We start from the raw sequence: 21788 nt of genomic DNA, 5'->3' as shown, positions 1-21788 counted from the left end.
GAATCAGCAATTCAGAGAGAAAAAGGGAACTATAGACCAGTGAGCCTGGAAAAGTTGTTAAGAGTCCATTATCAAGGACTTCATAACTAAGCATTTGGAAAATAGTGGTATTATCAAAGTCAGCATGGATTTACAAAGGGAAAATCATACTTGACGAATCTGTTGGAATTCTTTGAGGATGTGACTATTGAGTTGACTGAGGAGAACCAGTGGATGTGGTTCATTTAAACTTTCAGAAGGCTTTCGACAAGATCTCACATAACTGACTACTATGTAAAGCACATGGGATTGCAGGTAATGTCTTGAGATGGATAGAAAGCTGGTTAGCAGATAAGAAGCGAAGAGTTGGCGTAAATAGGTATTTTTCTGATTGGCAGGCAGTGACTAGTGGTGTTCTGCAGGGATCTGTGCTAGGACCCCAACTGCTCACATTGTATATTATTGATTTGGAAAAGGGAACTAAATATGTTATCTCCAACTATGCCGATGATACAAAGTTGAGTGGGAGGGTGAGCTGTGAGGAGAATGCAGAGATGCTTCAGCGTGATTTGGACGGGTTGAGTATGTGGGCATATGCATGGCAGATGCAGTATAATGTGGATAAATGTGAGGTTATCCACTTGGGTAGCAATAATAGGAAGACAGATTATTACTTGAATGGGTGTAAATTGAGAGGTGAATATTCAGCAAGACCTTGATGTCCTTTGTGCATCAGTTGCTGAAAGTAAGTGCGCAAGTACAGCAGGCAGTAAAGAAGGCAAATGGCATGTTGGCCTTCATAGCAAGAGGATTTGAGTATAGGGATGGGGATGTTTTGCTGCAATTTTGTATAGGGCGTTGGTGAGGCCACAACTGGAGCATTGTGTGCCGTTTAGTTGTCCTTACTTGAGGAAGGATGTCCTTGCTATAGAGGAAGTAAGTTGAAGGTTTACCAAGCTGATTCCTGGGATGGCAGGTCGATCATATGAGGAGAGACTAAATTGGTTAGGATTATATTCTCTGGAGTTTAGAAGAGTGAGAGCGGATCTCATAGAAACTTATAAAATTCTAACAGATTTAGACAGGGTAGATTAAGAAAGAATGTTCCTGATGGTGGGCGAGTCCAGAACTAGGGGTCATAGTTTGAGAATAAGAGGTAAACCTTTTCGAACTGAGGTGAGGAGAAATTTATTTACCCAGAGGGTGGTGAATGTGTGAAATTCACTACCACAGAAAGTAGTTGAGGCCAAAACGTTGTCTGATTTCAAGAAGAAATTAGATATAGCTCTTGGGGCCAAAGGGATCAAGGGATATGGGGGGAAAGAGAGGTCAGGGAACTGAATTTGATGATCAGCCATGATCATAATGAATGATGGAGCCAAATGGCCTTCTCCTGCTTCCAGTTTCTATCTTTCAATATTAAAGAAACTGAGATTAAATGCCACAACAAGATTGCTGAATTGGTCACATGAATGGAAAAGCATGGAAGGGTTCTATGAAGACTTTATTGGGAACTGTACATTGTTAAAGGCTACCAGCAAAGTTGTTTATGTTTAAAAACACATAAGCCTCAAGCTCTCATTAATGAGCCATTGCCACTGCAATATTAAAAAACCTATAACTATTTAATATGAAACTTCGATAGTGGATCAAGTTAGATTCCTGGAATTGTTGTCTCTGTGACCGGACTCCTGTCGGACCCAGTAGACAAATGTCAAGTGCAAGCCCGCCCCTGGTTGGCCAGCTAACCATGCCTTCATTTTTCAGTCTATGGACCTTGAGGCAAAACGTATTTTCCTCTCCAGGAGCACATCCTGCTTCATGGTACTGCAGGCCAATCAGAGGCTGGCAGTGACCACTGCCAGTATTGCAGGAGGTCCAGGAGGAAGAGTAACAAGAGAAACCCCGGAACTCCGATAAGGCTGAGAATGCGCGGGGGACCAGCTGGCAAGCCCTGGCAAGGAGCGTGGGGAGGAGCATGTTGCACAGGGAGGGTGGACATGGGGAGGGAAAACTGTGGAGGTGGGCACATCCAATTGGCCATGGGGACCTGAAAAGGAAGTCCAGCCCCCTCTCACTGGCCAGCATCCAAAGGGTCAAATTTGCTAGGCTGCAGGTTGGGCACTAGCCTCTCCTGCCCTCTGATAAATCTGAACAGCAATGGTTGGAGGCCCTTAAGTCAGCATTAATTGCCCACTTAAAGGTTTCATTCAGACCACGGGCAAGAGACCCACCTGACACTGCCCCCACCACTCATAAAAAGATGGCAAGGTTCAGCAGGCGGTGGACACGCCACTGATGGCACAGTACACTATTTTACAGGTCCAGTCCCGTGCTTTCCTGCCCATTGATGACCAGTAAAATCCAGCCCACAAATTGGAGTGGCAGTACTGATCAGGGAAAAATTACAATCCCAGAAAGAAACATATTTGAGGCTTCAAAGATTGAAATTCTTCGGTTAAATTTAAGGAACGGAATAGGAGTTGTTACATTGCTGAATGTTTATATAGACCCTTAGATAGAAAGAGATAGAAGGGTAAATCTACTGACAAATTGCAAAAAAGCTGCATTATATAATGTATAACAATATGAAAAGAACCGCATTAGTAGTACGGAGCTTCATTTAACGGAGTATAAAGCACAAAGAGGGTGAAGATTAGTTAAAACGTATACAGGAGAATTTTCTTAGGAGGGAAGCAACGCTGGGTATAGTTTTGGGGAATGAAATACAGGCAAATGGAGAGTGCTTCAGTGAGAAAACCTCTGAGTAATAGTGATCATTAAAATTGTTAGGATTTAAAGTAGCCACAGAAGGGAACAAAAATCAGTGGTGAAAATGCCCGACTGGAAGAGAGCTAGGGGCCAATTTTCACGTTCCGCCCACCACTGGAATCGGAGCAGGCAAGGGGCAGACCATGGAAAGGTCCGTTGACCTTGGGTGGGACGAGCGTGGTTGGAAAATCCTGCCCCTAATTTCAGTAATTTGAGAAGGGATCCAACACAGGTGGACTGGAAACAATGGCCAAGAAAACAGTAAATGACCATTTGCTGGCTTTTAAAGCCCAGAGTCAACATTTGTGGTGGGAAAAGCCAGCAGTAGAGTCGGTGGGCTACACTTCGTTTTTCCTGCCTGAGTTGACACTGAGTCAAAAAATTATATAATTCCACCCCTGGTAACTGCAGGTTGATTTGTCTGACGTCAGCAGCAGGAAAACTAGTAGGCCATCGTCAAAGACAAAATTGATACTCGTGAAGAAGAATGGCTTAACAGCAGGCAACTAGCACAAAGCAAATTATGTCTGATTAACCTGGTTTGAGTCATTTGAAGTAATAGAAGGTGTTAATTAAGATAATGTGGTAGAATTTACATATTTTCAAAACACATCAGATTTATTTGGGCAATAGAGGATTATAGTATTAAAGAGATATTGGTAACTTTATGTAATTAGCTGGTTGGAGGTGGCAATTAGTGTTGAATGAATGTTTTTTCTGACTGGAGAGAAGTGTGCACTGATGTACCCCAAATATTGGTCTTAGGACCATTGCTTTTCTTATTAAGATAAACTTGGGTATAGACAGCAAAACTTTAAAGGTTGCAGATGGCACCAACATAGCATAAAGCGAGGAGAATTATAACGGCATTCTAGAGGATTGATTTAGGCTGTTCAATTGGGCAGACATATAGTAGATGCAGTCAATGCAGATAAGTATAAAGCTTTGACCTTTGGAAGGAACAACATAGAGAGTGAACATAATCGAAATGGTACTATCTGGAGTGAGGGACCTGGGAGTACAACTTGAATCATCTTTGAAGGGGACAGAGCAAGTTAACCATTTAAACGAAAATTGCATGGAATTCTCCTTTTCTTGATCTATATTAATGATCTAGACACGGGCACATTATTTCAAAATTTATGGATGGCACAAAATTATTGTAAATTGTGTATTGTGAACAGTGAGGAGGATAGCACTAGACTTCATATATACAGGCTGCTTTAATGGGTGAATGCGTGGTAAGTGAAATTTAATGCAGAGAAGTGTGAAGTGATACATTTTGGTAGGCAAAAGGAGGAAAAGAAGTATAAAATAAAGGTCAACATTCTATGGGGGTGCAGGAAGAGAGAAGTTTGTGGATATATGTACCCAAATCATTGCAGGTAGCAGGGCAGGTTGAGAAAGTTGTTAAAAAAGCAAGTAAGTTAGGATGAAGATTTATAAGGGGAGTATGGTGTCCAATTCTAGGCACTAGACTTTGGGAAAGGTGTGAAGAGTTTATTGAGGTTGCAGAAAAATTTTATGGGCATTGTTTCCGAGATGAGGGGCTTCAGTTATGTGGACAGATTCATGAAGCTGAGTTGTTTTCCATGGAGCGGAGAAGATTGATACGAAATTTGACAGCGGTCATGAGAGGTCTGGATTGGGAGAAATTGGTCCCATTGAAGGAAGGGTTAAGAAGCAAAGAACAAGGTAATAGACAAAAGAATCAATGGCAACATGGGGAAAAACATTTTATGCAGCGAGTGTTCGAGCCCAGAAAGCACAGCCTGAGAATGTATTGGAGGAAGATTCAATTGTAGTTTTCAAAAGGGAACTGGGTTAATACGTGAAGAGGGAAAAACATCAGGGATGTGAGGATAGAACAGGGATTGGGACTCGCTCTTGCAGAGTTCTGCCAGCAACTGGATGGACCAAATGGCCTCCTGCTGTTCAGTTATAATTTTTTGATTCTATCACTTGGTTTTATAAATAGGAGCATTGAATAAAAGAAGGAAGTAAAGCTAAAGCATTAAAAATTTCTGGTTCAGCTTCAGATGGAGTAATGTGTTCAATTCTGGGCACCATACTTTAGGAAGACTGTAACAACATTGGAGACAGGATAGGGATTGTTTACTAGCATGGTACCAAGGTTAAGGGACTTTGTGGCAAGATTGTTGAATCCAAGGCTGTTGCTCCTAAGGCAGAGAAGGTTAAGGGGTGATCTAATAGTGGTGTTCAACATCATGAGGGATTTCGATAAAGGAAGAAGGGAGTAACTCTGATAAGGAGAGGCCATAGGTTTAAAATGAATTGGCAAAAGGACTGGAGTGGAAATTAGGAGATTTTTTTCCACACATAGGATTGTTAAGATCTGAAATGCATGACATGAAAGGATGGCGGAATCAGATTCCATAGGAACTTTCAAAAGGCAATTGGATACACTTGGAAAGGACTAATTAAGGATTATAGGAATAAGCTTTGTGCTGACCAATATTGAACAGATTTCAAGGAGACACAAGCACATGACAGGCCAAATGGCCACCTATGCAGTAAGATTCTATTCTTCGAGTCTGTCACAGAACCTATGAGAAAATGATGTAATTTTTCAAGAATGGGGTTTTCAAAAAAGGCTGATTATCCCTGATTCCAAACCCTGATTTGGACCCAAGGTAGGTGTTGAGCAGGGAATGTAAAGATAGACAACAAATTGTCTGGATTTCATTTGTGTGAGACCTAGAACACAGAGGACTTATCTCCGTCTGCCCAGTCAGTCTCCCATTCAAACCTGACAGAAATTGATAGTTAGCTGTCAAGTGGGAGCAGGATGTCTGGGGACAGGAAGCCACCATCAGTGAGTCAAAGAAATGGAACCCAGTTTCAGATTGGTGGTTGGGAAGAGATTTGGGAGGATATTGTCATCATTTTCTCCAGGTGGGGGACAGCAGCCCTAAATTTTCTTTACAAATCTCCAAGGAACTTGCCTCCTATCTTGGCACCACCTGGAAAGTGAAGAAAAGATCCAGTTACCTTCTTAGAATCTATCTGACCAAGTTCCTTTTCCACAGAGTTGGCCTCAAAAGGTAGCGACAATAACTGTGTACTTAGAGAAGGACTCTGTTTTTTTCCTGGAAATATTCCATTTGCCTGCTTCTTAGGACAGATTAAGGTCAGACCTCACGGGAAATCAGGCGAGTTGATACAGGTAAGTTCCAGTGACTATTTTAATTGCCCACCCACTCGGTTTCTTCCTGGGTAGCTGGGTCAAAAAATGCCTCAATGAACTGATTGGGAAATCTCCGAAATAACTATTATTTAACTTTTGTTGAAGAAAAAAATCTCCACCCTCAAATCTGAAGCATGAGATAGGTCCAAATTGGCAAACCTCTGAATACCAGCTCTCCCACACTGTGACTAATATGCTGGAGAATTATGCACAAATGGAAGTGTTTGGTAGAAATTGTACAATGAAAATTGCTCAATGTTGGTATAGATTTAGAGGTGAGAGAATGTGTCAAAAAATGAGGAACCTGAATTCACCAAGTTTCAATATTTTTAAAATGGGCAATAAATTTCACTCAAGGTGAAGAATGAGCTGTCCACCTGCCTTACAATTCTGAAACATTCCTGAAAGTTTTTTCATACATACTGTCTGTAGGTCCATCAGCACTTATTTGCTCAGAGTCTTCCAGTCTCAGACCAATGGTGACCTCAAGTGGTGCAATCAGAGATAGCAAATGATTTTAGAGTGATTGATTGCTATTACATTTGTGACCGTATTTCATGAAATAAACAAAGGGGGGAAAAAAGGTTTTTTTGGCTTGTTGCCACAGCGGACACTGGCGCCCCTTCTCAAACTGGTAGAGTGCCACTCCAAGATTTTGTTGGCTCCACAGGTTGGCTGCCCATCTTATACCACAGTAAGAAGTCTCACAACACCAGGTTAAAGTCCAACAGGTTTATTTGGTAGCAAACACCACTAACCTTCGGAGCGCTGCTCCTTCGTCAGGTGAGTGGGAGATCTGTTCACAAACAGGGCATATAGAGACACAAACTCAATTTACAGAATAATGATTGGAATGCGAGTCTTTACAGCTAATCATGTGAGTGGAGAGAGCATTAAGCACAGGTTAAAGAGATGTGTATTGTCTCCAGACAGGACAGTTAGTGAGATTTTGCAAGTCCAGGCAAGTCGTGGGGGTCACAGATAGTGTGACATGAACCCAAGATCCCGGTTGAGGCCGTCCTCATGTGTGCGGAACTTGGCTATCAGTCTCTGCTCAGCGACTCTGCGTTGTCGTGTGTCGTGAAGGCCACCTTGGAGAACGCTTACCCGAAGATCATAGGCCGAATGCCCGTGACCGCGGAAGTGTTCCCCAACAGGAAGAGAACAGTCTTGCCTGGTGATTGTCGAGCGGTGTTCATTCATCCATTGTCGTATCGTCTGCATGGTCTCCCCAATGTACCATGCCTCGGGACATCCTTTCCTGCAGCGTATCAGGTAGACAACGTTGGCCGAGTTGCAAGAGTATGTACCGTGTACCTGGTGGATGATATTCTCGCGTGAGATGATGGCATCCGTGTCGATGATCCGGCACGTCTTGCAGAGGTTGCTGTGGCAGGGTTATGTGGTGTCGTGGTCACTGTTCTCCTGAAGGCTGGGTAGTTTGCTGTGGACAGTGGTCTGTTTGAATTTGTACGGTTGTTTGAAGGCAAGAAGTGGGGGTGTGGGGATGGCCTTGGCGAGATGTTCATCTTCATCAATGACATGTTGAAGGCTCCGGAGGAGATGTCATAGTTTCTCCGCTCCGAGGAAGTACTGGACGACGAAGGGTACTCTGTCCACCGTGTCCCGTGTTTGTCTTCTGAGGAGGTCGGTGCAGTTTTTCGCTGTGGCGCGTCGGAACTGTCGATTGATGAGTTGAGCACCATATCCTGTTCTTATGAGGGCATCTTTCAGCGTCTGGAGGTGTCTGTTGCGATCCTCCTCATCTGAGCAGATCCTGTGTATACGGAGGGCTTGTCCGTAGGGGATAGCTTCTTTAACGTGTTTAGGGTGGAAGCTGGAGAAGTGGAGCATCGTGAGGTTATCTGTGGGCTTGCGGTACAGTGAGGTGCTGAGGTGACCGTCCTTAATGGAGATGCGTGTGTCCAAGAATGCAACCGATTCCGGAGAGTAGTCTATGGTGAGTCTGATGGTGGGATGGAACTTGTTGATACACAGGATCTGCTGAGATGAGGAGGATCGCAACAGACACCTCCAGACGCTGAAAGATGCCCTCATAAGAACAGGATATGGCGCTCAACTCATCGATCGACAGTTCTGACGCGTCACAGTGAAAAAACCACACTGACCTCCTCAGAAGACAAACACGGGACATGGTGGACAGAGTACCCTTCATCGTCCAGTACTTCCCCGGAGCGGAGAAGCTACGGCATCTCCTCCGGAGCCTTCAACATGTTATTGATGAAGACGAACATCTCACCAAGGCCATCCCCACACCCCCACGTCTTGCCTTCAAACAACCGCACAACCTCAAACAAACCATTGTCCGCAGCAAACTACCCAGCCTTCAGGAGAACAGTGACCACGACACCACATAACCCTGCCACAGCAACTGCAAGACATGCCGGATCATCAACACGGATGCCTTCATCTCACGTGAGAACACCATCCACCAGGTACACGGTACATACTCTTGCAACTCGGCCAACGTTGTCTACTTGATACGCATGATGTGGAGATGCCGGCGTTGGACTGGGGTAAACACAGTAAGAAGTTTAACAACACCAGGTTAAAGTCCAACAGGTTTATTTGGTAGCAAAAGCCACACAAGCTTTCGAGGCTCTGAGCCCCTTCTTCAGGTGAGTGGGAATTCTGTTCACAAACAGAACTTATAAGACACAGACTCAATTTACATGAATAATGGTTGGAATGCGAATACTTACAACTAATCCAGTCTTTAAGAAACAAAACAATGGGAGTGGAGAGAGCATCAAGACAGGCTAAAAAGATGTGTATTGTCTCCAGACAAGACAGCCAGTGAAACTCTGCAGGTCCACGCAACTGTGGGAGTTACAAATAGTGTGACATAAATTCTGATTCTAGGATCGCATGATAAAGACTCAGGAGGAAAAAAGCAGAAATATTTATGTGAAATAGTGTGACATAAACCCAATATCCCGGTTGAGGCCGTCCTTGTGTGTGCGGAACCTGGCTATCAGTTTCTGCTCCGCGACTCTGCGCTGTCGTGTGTCGCGAAGGCCGTCACGGGCATTCGGCCTCTGATATTCGGGTAAGCGTTCTCCAAGGCGGCCTTCGCGACACACGACAGCGCAGAGTCGCGGAGCAGAAACTGATAGCCAGGTTCCGCACACACAAGGACGGCCTCAACCGGGATATTGGGTTTATGTCACACTATTTCACATAAATATTTCTGCTTTTTTCCTCCTGAGTCTTTATCATGCGATCCTAGAATCAGAATTTATGTCACACTATTTGTAACTCCCACAGTTGCGTGGACCTGCAGAGTTTCACTGGCTGTCTTGTCTGGAGACAATACACATCTTTTTAGCCTGTCTTGATGCTCTCTCCACTCCCATTGTTTTGTTTCTTAAAGACTGGATTAGTTGTAAGTATTCGCATTCCAACCATTATTCATGTAAATTGAGTCTGTGTCTTATAAGTTCTGTTTGTGAACAGAATTCCCACTCACCTGAAGAAGGGGCTCAGAGCCTCGAAAGCTTGTGTGGCTTTTGCTACCAAATAAACCTGTTGGACTTTAACCTGGTGTTGTTAAACTTCTTACTTGATACGCAGCAGGAAAGGATGTCCCGAGGCATGGTACATTGGGGAAACCATGCAGACGCTACGACAACGGATGAATGAACACCGCCCGACAATCACCAGGCAAGACTGTTCTCTTCCTGTTGGGGAACACTTCAGCGGTCACGGGCATTCAGCCTCTGATCTTCGGGTAAGTGTTCTCCAAGGCGGCCTTCACAACACACGACAACGCAGAATCGCTGAGCAGAAACTGATAGCCAAGTTCCGCACACATGAGGACGGCCTCAACTGGGATCTTGGGTTCATGTCACACTATCTGTGACCCCCACGACTTGCCTGGACTTGCAAAATCTCACTAACTGTCCTGTCTGGAGACAATACACATCTCCTTAACCTGTGCTTAATGCTCTCTCCACTCACATTGTCTGTACCTTTAAGACTTGATTAGCTGTAAGGACTCGCATTCCAATCATTATTCTGTAAATTGAGTTTGTGTCTTTATATGCCCTGTTTGTGACCAGATCTCCCACTCACCTGACGAAGGAGCAGCGCTCCGAAAGCTAGTGGCGTTTGCTACCAAATAAACCTGTTGGACTTTAACCTGGTGTTGTGAGACTTCTTACTGTGTTTACCCCAGTCCAACGCTAGCATCTCCACATCACCTTATGTCACTACAGGTATGAGTGCCTGTCGCCGTTGTTCAAAACGCCCAGAGTTCTCTCTTCGACTTCCAGCTAATAAGGATGGAAAGTCAACTGAAGTTGGCCAAAGCCACCACCAGGGTCCTGAACCACCTTCAAGTTGTAACTTAAGTTAAGTGGTACTAACAAGGTGCACACACAGCCCACTGCAGCTTTGTCGGACAATGAGATATTGGCTGAGCCAGCTGGCAGATTAGATTGGGCATTGAGGAAGTGACCTCAAAGGGCTGGAATGAGTTTCCTGACTCCACAGACAAAATTAAAACTCAAAATCTTCCTCAGTCACTCTTTTGAGGGGAGTCCAGAAAGCAGCAATTGAGCGAAGGCTGGCACCTCAATGGGTTGCTGCCCAATTCCTCACTCCCTTCCAGTGTTAAATAGGAGGCAAATGCCGCCTATGTTTACTGCTATGTGGATCAATGTGTGTGGAATAATGTAACCTGAAGCCATACAAATCCCACATTCTAATGCTCTAAGCTCGTGGGGGATGAATTATCACAAGGGTTTTCTGGATCAACATGATTTGATGTATGCCATTTTTCAAGGGTTTCTGTCCTCTGCTTATGTCCCAATGGGGAATCAGATGAAGCACTATGAAGATGTATCCATTCCCAGCTCCCCCCACATCTTAACAGCAAGGGTCGATGCTCTCTTTATGTTTGCCTTTGTCTCATTATTACCATTCGTGACTTACAACCTCAATGTAAGAATGAGATTAATGATCCAAGTTATTTTATTAAATAGACTGTTTGTTTTTCTTATCATGTTTGCAGTTGCTTTTAACGTCTTGGAGCTGCATCGAGAACGTACTGGATGTTCTCTAGGATATTTTCCTTGTGGAAACACGTCAAAATGCTTGCCTCAGCTCCTCCATTGCAATAGTGTGGATGACTGCGGGAATGAAGCAGATGAGGAAAATTGTGGTATGTATATCATTAATTACATTCTTCTGGAAAAAAGAAAATGTTGTTCCCAATGATCAGCTTTGGTTGCAGATGAAATGACTAAATGCAGCCTTCATTGCATTCATCATCAGATATGTTCTCCTCTCACCCAGAGACTATTTCAGAAATGAAGATGCAGAAATAGATCCACTCCAATGCTCGTTCTGTTGTAACCTTTCGTCTATTCAAACCAATTGATTGGAATCATATTTTAATTCTCATCAGGCTACTTTCCTGTATACAACACCAGAACCAGATTCATTTTTATACAAAGTCAGATCTACCTGCATATCGATGTGACGTCTATATCTACTGGGCTGGCATGGTGGTACAGTGGTTAGTATTGCTGCCTCACAGCACCAAGGAACCTGGTTCAATTCCAGCCTTGGGTGATTGTGTGGCATTTGCACATTCTCCCCGTGCCTGCATGGATTTCTTCCGGATGCTCTGGTTTCCTCTCACAGTCCAAAGAAGTGTAGATTAGGTGGATTGACCATGGTAATTGGTTATGGGGATAGGGCGGGGAGGGTGGGCCTGGTTAAGATGCTATTTTGGAGAGTTGTTACAGACTTGATGGGCCAAATAGCCTCCTTCTGCACTCTAGGGATTCTGTGATTCTATGATACTGAGGGTTAGCTTTCCCCTGGCACAGTTAGTACTAATAAGGCGGCTGAAATCACTTCAAATTATGCTGCTCATTTGATCAAATGCTCCAAGCTGAGTACATGCCCATGAATATAACATTTCATGTCTCCGTGGTACACAAATAATCACCAGAGTAGACCACATAAAGGAAAAGTCAGGCAGAGTGAATTTAGATCAATGCATATCAAATAAGATGAGCTGTGTTGAAAGCATGCAGTCTTTCTCAACTGACATTTCTTTATTCAGATTTGCATTGTGAATACTCATGCTCAAGTGTAACAAATGAAAATCTGTCAGATGTATTTAAAATTATACCTGGTTAAATGTAATTCATTTTTAAACGTGGCTTTTCTCAATTTTATCCCATTATTCTCCTGTCGTTGGTGTTTAGTACTTACGTATTCAGGTTGTTGCAGCTCTCAAAAAGAAAATAATTACTGCAAAAAGGCATTCATTTTAAAAAGAAACATGGCCCATGATCTGCAGAAAAAAATTGTTTGGCAACCATTTTCTGATTTCGGCAGGGTGGAGGCAGAGAAGACCAAATAAAATGTTTCCCACTCCTTTAAAATCATAATACACATGAATCTCCCTGTACCAAAATAATTGGTGCATTATTCTTTGTTAGCTATGTTTTATGTTCTCTAATCTAAAGTCCATTGGAGAGTTTCCATTCTCTCCCATCCTAAAATAAAGCATACAGGTGTTTGAAACTTCCAGCCAAGCGACAAAATCCATTGATTAAAGACATATCACAATTATTATGGTGCACAAATAGGCCATTCAGCCTATCGTGTCTACACCAGCTCTCCAAACATCATGGCTTAGTGCCATTACCCTATCTTTTCCCCATGCCCCTGTTTATATTCAAATAATCATCTCATGCCCTCTTGAATGCCTCAATTGAACCTGCCACCACCACACTTTCAGTGAATGAACAAAAATGTGGTAGTTGAAACATAATGTAGAAAAATGTGAAGTTATGCACTTTGGTAGCAACAATAAAGGAGTTGAATATTATTTAAATGGAGAAAGTTACACCAGAAGGATTTGGGTCCTCATGCATAAATTACAGAAAGCTAGCATGCAAGTTCAGCAGGTAATAGGAAAGGCAAATGGTACGTTAGCCTTGATTTCAAAGGGAATGGAGTATAAAAATAGGGGGATCCTGCTGAAACTATACAAGGTGTTAGTTAGACCATACCTGGAATACTGTGAACAGTTTTGGTCCCCTTATCTAAGGAAAGATATACTGACATTGGAGGCAGTCTAAAGAAGGTTCACTAGGTTGATCCAGGATATGGAGGAATTTTCTTATGAGGAGAGGTTGAGTATGTTGGGCCTGTACTCATTGGTGTTTAGAAGAATGAGAGACGACCTGATTGACACATATAGTGCTGGATTCTCCAGCCTCGTAAGACAACCCATAGGAATCCCAATGCCACACAGAATGGCACAGTTGGCCAAAGATCAGGATTCCTGATGGGGGTAAAGGCAATTGAGATTAACCCGAACTGCTCCATCGGCCCCAATCAGGTTCCCACCCATAGCAGGTGGCAACCTAATAATTATGCAAACTCACTTATTTGAGCCCATTCAGCAGCCCCCCTGCATGCACCTAGCCCCCGATGGGAATGGCACTAGATGGGCTTTGGTGTTGCTAACCACAAGCAGGGACATGGCATGCTGGACCCCGAGGGTCTAGGGGACCCTTGTTCTGGGACTATTTAAAGGGCATTCACAAGTTGAAGCTTTTTTTTTGTATTTGTTCATGCAATTTGAGCATCAATGGCTAGGCCAATATTTACTGCCTATGTGTCATTGAGCTTGAGAAGGTGGTGGTGAAGCTGCCGCCATGAAGTATTGCAGTCCGTGTGTTGTACAGTGCTGCGAAAGAGGAAGTTCCAGGATTTTGACCCAGCAATATAGTTCCAAGTCAAGATGGTCTGTGATTTGGAGGGGAACCTGTTGATGATGCTGTTCCCGTTGTACCTGCTGTACTTGTCCTTCAAGGTGGTAGAGGTCAGGGGTTTGAAAGTTTCTGTCCAGAGAGCCTTGGCAAGTTGCTGAAGTGCATGTTGTATGTGGCTACCATTGTGTCAGTGGTGGAGGGAGGATATGTTTAAGGTGATGAATGGGATGCTGATCAAGCAGGCTGCTTTGCCCTAGATGATGTTGGACTTCATGTGTGTTGTTGGGGCTGACTCATCCAGGCAAGTGGAGAATCTTCCATCACACTCCTGACTCTTGCCTGGTAGATGGTACGCAGACTTTGAGGAGTCAGGAGATGAGTTACTCACTGCAAAATTCTAAATTTCTTGATTTCCTCAGTGTTTGTCTGATCCAGTTCAGTTTTGGGTCAATGGTAATTCCCAGGCTGTTGATAATGGGGGATTCAGAGAAGGTAATGCTTATGAATGTCAAGGATGATAGTTTATCTCTTGTTGGAGATGGTCATTGTCTGGCACTTGTGTTATACAAATGTTACTTGTCACTTATCAGCTCAAAACCTGAATGTTGTCCAACTTTTGTTGCATATTGACATGGATTGCTTCAGTATCTGAGGAGTCGAGAATGAGACTGAATATTGTGCAATCAGCAGTGAATTTCCCCTCTTCTGACCTTATGATGGAGGTCATTTATGAAGCAGCTAAAGATGATTGGATACCTGCTTTTTTCTATTCATTCGAGGGACATGGGCAACGCTGGCCAGCATTTATTGCCTATCCCTAGTTGCCCTTGTGAAGGTGGTGAGCTGCCTTCTTGAAAGTCCTTGTGCTGTGGGTTGACCCACAATACCATTAAAGCTTTGTTGAGACTTTTAGCGATTGATACCATTGAGTGGCATACTAGGCGAGTTCAGGGGGCAGTTGAGAGTCAACTACATTGCTGTGGCTCTGGAATCACATGTGGGCCAGACCAGGTTTCCTTTCCTAAAGGACATTAGTGAACCAGATGGGTTTTTCCGACAATCGGCAATGGTTTCATGATGATCAGTAGATTCTTAATTCCAGATTTTCTTTATGGAATTCAAATTCCACCAGCTGCCTCTGGATTAATAGTCAAGTAATAATACCACTAAGGCATCGCTTCCCCCTCCTTTCCATCTGGTAAATTGGTGAAGGCAAAATCAAGTTGTTTTTTTTTCCTTTGGTTCCCTCAGCCACAGCCCAGTCTGATAGGTATGTCCTTCAGGACATGGCCAGTTCAGTCAGTAGTGGTACTACCAGACTACTTTTGGTTATGGGCATTGAAGTCTCCTACCCAGAGTACATTCTTTACCTTTGCTACTCTGTGTTTCTTCCGAGTGATGTTAAACATGGAAGGGTGCTGATTCATCGGTTGAGGGAGGGCATTTGGTGAAATTTCCTTGCCCATGTTTGACCGAATGCCATGAGACTTCTGGAGTCAATGTTGAGGATTCCCAGAACAACAAGACATACCCAGTAACGGTGATGGAGGAGACCGGGACATTGGTTCTAGGTTATGATTCAGTGAGCATGACTATGTCAGTCTGTAGCTAGGACTAGTCCCTGGTACTGCTCTCCCAATTTTGGCACAAGCCCCAATTGTTGGTGATGAGGTCTTCAAAAGGTCAACTGGACACAGTTTGCCTTTGTTGCTTCCAATGTTATGTTCAATGCCAAGTTATCCCTCCAGTTTTATTCCTTTTGACATGCCTGTCACGGTTTAACACAACTGGCGTGCTAAGCCCTTTCAGAAGGCAGATTAAAGACAGCCACATTGCTGTCTGGATTCATGTGTAGGTAAGGACAGCAGATTTCCTTCCCGAAGGGACATCAGTGAACCAGATCAGCCTTCAGGACAATCTGATAGTTTCATGGTCACCATTACTGAGACTAGATTGTTTTTGTTCCAGATTTATTTATTCAGTTTAAAATTCCACCAGTTCCCTGGGCTTTAGCCTGGACCTCTAGATTACTAGTCCAGTTACTAAACTTAGTCCACTTACCTCTATCGCTAAACTGAGGTGCTTTTAACTTACTTGTGCTCAGGTTGTGTTTGTGGAAGCAGTGTGGTAAGTTGCTAGAGGAGTTTGAACATTCCTGCTGGTCACAGAGAGGCAGAGAATTATAGACCTGAGTTTTCCCATCCCACCCACCACAGGAACTGTAGCGGGTGGGACACAGACCATGTCAAGGTCCGTTGAACTCGGGCAGGATTTTCCGGTTTTTGGGGCCAGAAAATCCCACCCACAGCGTCTGGGCGTAGAATATTTTTATTCTTTTTGGGACATGGCTGTCACAGGCAAGGCCATCATTAATTGCCCATCCCTAATTGCCCTTCATAAGGAAATGGTGAGCTGCATTTTTGAACCACTGCTGTGGTATAAGTACACCCTCTGTGCTGTTAGGGAGGAAGTTCCAGGTTTTTGACCCAATGACAGTGAAGGAATAGTGATATAGTTCCAAGTCAGGATGGTGTGTGGCTTGGAGGGATTTGGTGGTTTTCCATGTGCCTGCTATCCTTGTCCTTCTAGATAGTCTGGGAGCACTAGTTGCAGTTCCACTTGCTGTGTAACATGAGCAGGACAGACAGAGGAGGAGGCAGAGCGAGAGAGAGCAAGAGGTATCTCTTTGAGGAGAGAAGGAGAGCTCTCCTTTGAAACTCCTATCCCAAGAGGGACTTTCAGCAGCACCAGATCAACATTGGGATGAGGCAGGAGTAGAGCCTCAGGAGGTTTCCTTATCCTTCACTAAGGAGATAGTGATGGACTTCTGCCACCTCCTTCACAAACCATGGAACCTTAAACAAGGGTGAGGATGGACCACTCTTTGTGTGAAATTTAGCGTCAACCTTTCTTTCTTCACAACCGGCTTCTACCAGGTAACAACTGGCAACATTAGAAACATTAGCGACATTAGCAATTTGTCAACTAGAGAAGCATACACTAGGGCACAGGAGGTGAGGGGAATTTAGTCTCTTCCCCCTGAGGAAGGAAGATCAGGATGAGAAGATATGGGGCTTTTGCCAGCATAGCGGGCTTGCTAATAATGCCATCGACTGCATACCATGTCTCTATGGGCCGCTTATGCCAAGATGAGGCAATATTGCAGTCACATGGGTTACCACTCAGTCAGGATGCAGTTTATGTGCAACTGCATCAAGAAGTTCATCTCAGTGAACGCCTGCTATCCTAGCAGAAATCACGATCCTTTTATCCTGCAACAATCAACAATTCACACCGTCTTCCAGCCTCAAAGGTAGACAACAGAATGGCTGCTCAGTAACAAGAGATACCTCCAGCACACATGGTTCATGACCTACTTCTGCCATCTCACCATGCAGACTCAGAGGCCTTTCAATGGGAGCTATTGATCCACCTGTAAAACCATGGAGCAAGCTATCGGGGCTTCTGAAGCAGAGCTTTCACTGTTAGATTGCTTGAGAGGAGTTTCTGCAGTATACACCCAAGGGAGTTTACACGTTTGAGATGATATGCTGCATCCTCCACAATCTTGCAGCTATGAGATCCAGCCACCATCTCCTATGAATCGTGGGACATCTCAGGCGAAAGAGGAAGAGTAGGACAAGGAGGAGGAGAAAGAAGAAGAAAATGAGGAAGGGAGGAGACCACATGTCCACTTCCCCATCTTGGAACCCTGACAGTAATCGTTTTCAGAGACACCAGCACAAAGTACCATTGGCTAACATCACTCAATAAGGTCCAATGACAAAAGCCTTCACTCAACAACTTTATCCAACAACACATTAAAAACATGAAGAAACAGAACCATTTACCCGTGTGTCGCCACCTAGAGCCTGTCTAGTGAATGCCTTTGCCTGACCCACTGCTCCTATGCAGGGCTACCACAGTGACTGCAGCATAACTGCTGGAAAACTGCTGATTTACATTGGGGGAAACTTAGTTGGCCTTAAAAGATGCCCTCAACCAGATTTGGGCCTTGAGCACCCAGCTTCAGACTACATTATCTCAGGATGGGTGGCATCGTAGACTGGCTAGCTGAGAGGTGACAGCAAGGACACTGACCAAGTGACAATGGTGGAAGAAAGAATGCTGTCATCCTGAGAGAGGACAGCAAATTTACATTCCATGGTGCCACATTATGCTAGATCACAGATTGCTGTGACAGCTGTGAGTGCCCACGTGCCCTGTTGAGCACTGGCATCGGAATCTGGAATCTGCCTGTGTAATGGAAACACTGACAGTGGATAGCAGAGGTGTCAGTCTGGCAGTGGTGCCGTGCAGGTACCCATCACTTCCACAGTAGAAATGATGAACTCTCAGTCATGCCCTGTACCATAGTGGAGCCAAACTATATTATACTCCTAGCCAGTTGAAGGCTATCTAGCAGGCATGCCAAGTACCAAGCTTCTTGGTGCGCATTGTCATCAACTTTTCCCTATAATTCACCCTCATCTGAGTCCCCTGTAGCAGTGCTGGTGTGTGTCATCGCCCTCCGTGGTGTCCTGGCCACAGCCCATTCATGCTCAGTGATCTTGACTCTAAACCGACCTCTAACGATTGTGCAGTGCTGAGTTTGCGCTGGTGGCTGCGAGTGATAGATTGAGTGATGGTGCTTCTTACTAAGAGCTTCCTTCTTCCATTTGCCCTTCTGCATGAAGTTGCTGGGGCTAAACAGCCAGTGGTTTTTGACTATCGGAAAGTACAGAAGCATGGGAGATGGGTAAGAGTGAGGGGAGGGTGCGATCGGTTGCTCCATTTGGCAGTTTCCATTTTATGTCACCTTTCAGCTTGAAGGTGAGGTGTTAGTGGAAAAAATGCATAAGACAGCAACTTACTGTCATCAGGATGGCCTTGGCAGCTGGTGTCTTTGGCTCCATTACACTGGTGCCTATGATCTTGAGGACCATTTGTTCAGAGATTCTGAGGAGATGTAGATGTGCTGGTCTTCCACGCATCATCTGCTTCTCTCACTTGTCATGGGTGACCTTCTCCTTCAACAGAGAGTGCAGAATGTCAGAGTTTGGGACTGCCATTGTGCATTGGTGATGCAGGGTATATGTTTATGGTGATGGATGGGGTGCCAATCAAGTGGGCTGCTTTGCCTTGGATGGTGTTCAGCTTATTGAGTGGTGTATGAGCCTCTGTCATCCCAGCAAGTGGAGAGTATTCCATCACAGTCTTGGCTTGTGACTTGTAGTTGGTTGACAGACTTGAGGAGTCAGGAGGTGAGTTACACTCTCCAGCTTCTGATCTGCTCTTGTAGCCATAGTATTTCTATGGCTGGTTCAGTTCAGTGGTAACCCCCAGGATGTTGATAGTGGAGGATCCAGCAGTGGTAATGCCATTGAATGTCTTGAGGAGATGGTCAGATCTTCTCTGGAAATGGTCATTGCATGGATCATAGAATCAGACAGTGCAGAAGAGGCCCTTCGGCCCATCGAATCTGCACCGACAAACGAGAAACACCTGAACTCCCACCTAATCCCATCTACCAGTACTTGGTCCATAGCTTTAAATGTAATGATGTGCCAAGTGCTCATCCAGGTACTTTTTTAAAGGATATGATGCAATCCTACATGTCCTACACCAACTCGCACTGCTCATTGCACCACATCCCCATCTTGCAAACAGCAGCGTGCCCTGGCACTCAGGACTCAAGTCTAACACTGAAATACTCTAGCTCATTTCACATTTACCTGTGTTTCAAGCTTTACATCCACCTCTCACTATCTCCACATGCCTCCAACTTTGCAGCTTCAGCAAGCACATTCCCCAACACAATATGATTCAATCGCTGACATTCTGCCTTTTCTCCTGTGTGACACATGGCATACAGTAGAAGGGAACAAAGCAGCAGCCGGGATGATGACACCTGAGTGCTATAGAGGAGATGGTTCCCAAAATAATGGGGCCAGTTGCAACAGGGTTTTGTTGTTTCCTGTGTCACTGAAAACATTGAGGCTTGTGCCCTTTCTCAACTCCCATCTCACCCTCTTCCTTTCATCTGGCTTGATGAGCAAGATTTCCCCTGCTCATCCACGGCAGCCCAAAGAGAAAGAGAGAATAATAGCACAGCATCACTGAAGAGGCCCTATCACTTGATCTGACACTTGCAGCCACCAACTCAGACATTGGCATTGCACCTAATGTGAAAGCTCGCATAGAATTGGGTTGGTCACCAGGCACAAGTGGGCTGCAAGCACACCAAGGGGCAATGAAGAATTATCATAACCTGAAAATCACAGAGTAAGAAGTCTCACAACACCAGGTTCAAGTCCAACAGGTTTATTTGGAATCACAAGCTTTCAGAGCGCTGCTCCTTCATCAGGTGAGTGGAGGTTCACACAAAAACAGCATATATAGGTAAAGACACAATTACAGATAGGAATGGTTGGAATGCGAGTCTTTATAGGTAATCAAGTCTTTACAGATACCAACAGTGTGAGTGGAGAGAGGGATAATCGCAGGTTAAAGAGGTGTGAATTGTCTCAAGCCAGGACAGTCATAGGATTTTGCAAACCCTGGCAGTAAGGTGGGGTTTACAAATAGTGTGACATGAACCCAAGATCCTGATCCCTGAAGCTGAGGTCGCAGAGGAGTCTTGCTGCAGAAGACTCAGATGAGGAACACAATAATGTACAAAAGGGCACAGATTAGCTTGCACTTCAAAATGCTGAGAGTAATGGGTGGCCTGCTGGGCAAGCTCCTGTCACTGGGCCAATGGAGTCTGGCTCCAACCTGTCAGAGGGGATGGCGCAGAGTTCTCCCTCTCCGCAGCATCTGCTCCATTTCCCTATCATGTTGCAAACCCAGAGGCTCTGTCATTTCAGCCCCCATACTTTTGATAGTACAGGAGACCCATTCCTCAGCCACAATGTTGGGTGCCTGGCCCTTTGAATAATGTTAATGCAGAGCCCAGCTTGTAATTCAGTGCTGGTTGTTTTAGATTTGTTGTCTGGACCTCATCCAAATTAGGCTTTCAGGTATGACATCAGCCGGTGCAGCTGTGAGACATCAAGATGGTTTCCTGCCTGAGGCTGCCGGCGCAGGTTATTGACGCTCACGCAGGCTGTGCCAGAAGCAAAAGGACGCTTTTAAGGGAAAGAAATCTGCCCCCTTACCAGGTGTCTCCGATGTCTGACTCCAGAGCCACAGCAATGTGGTTGATTAACCTCTGGAATGGGCTAGCCAGACACGCAGTTGTATTCAAGAAGATCTCGCCACTGCCTTCTCAAGGGCAAACAGAGATAGACAATAAAGGCTGGCCTTGCCAGTGACGCCCACATCCTGTGCATGAATAATAAAAAACCTTTTCCAGCTTCTCCACATAGTGAAGTCCCTCATCCCTGGGTACCTAGAAAATCTCCTCTGCAGCCTCTCTAAGCTGTTGACATCCTGCCTAAAGTGAAGTACCCAGACTTGGACTCAGTATTCCAGATTGGGCCTCGCCAGTGATTAATACATTTTCAGCATAACTCCCTTACTTTGTAATTCATGCCTCTGTTTGTAAAGCCAAGAACACAATAAATAGGAACAGGAGTGGACCATCTGGCTCATCGTGCCTGCTCTGCCATTCAGTACGATCATGGCTGATCTCAGGCTTTGACTCCTGTTTCATACCTGCTCCTCATATCCCTCAATTCCCTGAGGAAACAAAATTCTGCCCAACCCAGCCTTAAATATATTCAAGCATATGTGAAGCATCCACCATCCTATGGGGTAGAGAATTCCAAACATTCACAACAGTTTCATGAATAAATTTCTCATTTCAGTCCTAAACGATCAGCCCCTTATCCTGAGACGGTGCCTCTGTATTGTAGATTCCTCACCCAGCGGAAATGATCTTAGTGTCCGTCCTATCAAATCCCTGCAGAATCCTGTACGTTTCTTCTAAACTCCGGGAAATACAAGGCCTTTTTACGCAGCCCTTCATCATAGCTCCCCATCCCAAGAACCAATTTAATCAACTTTTGCCTCCAATGCATTTACATCCTTACTTAAATATGGAGACCAAAACTGCACACGGT

The 21788-nt window shown here is 44.6% G+C and overlaps 1 protein-coding gene across 1 annotated transcript in view; it reads left to right on the top strand.

The window, feature by feature from the left end:
• rxfp1 (relaxin family peptide receptor 1) overlaps nucleotides 1–21788 on the top strand; it is a 177504-nt gene that overhangs the window by 46858 nt on the left and 108858 nt on the right. Inside the window, exons 4-5 of the mRNA XM_078233281.1 lie at nucleotides 4267–4446; nucleotides 10995–11144. Of these exons, the coding sequence (XP_078089407.1) occupies nucleotides 4267–4446; nucleotides 10995–11144 (330 nt within the window). The remainder of the gene's footprint in view (nucleotides 1–4266; nucleotides 4447–10994; nucleotides 11145–21788) is intronic.

The sequence above is a fragment of the Mustelus asterias genome, chromosome 1, assembly GCF_964213995.1.
Source record: "Mustelus asterias chromosome 1, sMusAst1.hap1.1, whole genome shotgun sequence".
NCBI classification, from domain to species: domain Eukaryota; kingdom Metazoa; phylum Chordata; class Chondrichthyes; order Carcharhiniformes; family Triakidae; genus Mustelus; species Mustelus asterias.
Note: the sequence above shows the minus strand (reverse complement) of the source record. Positions and strands in the feature narration are given on the sequence as shown.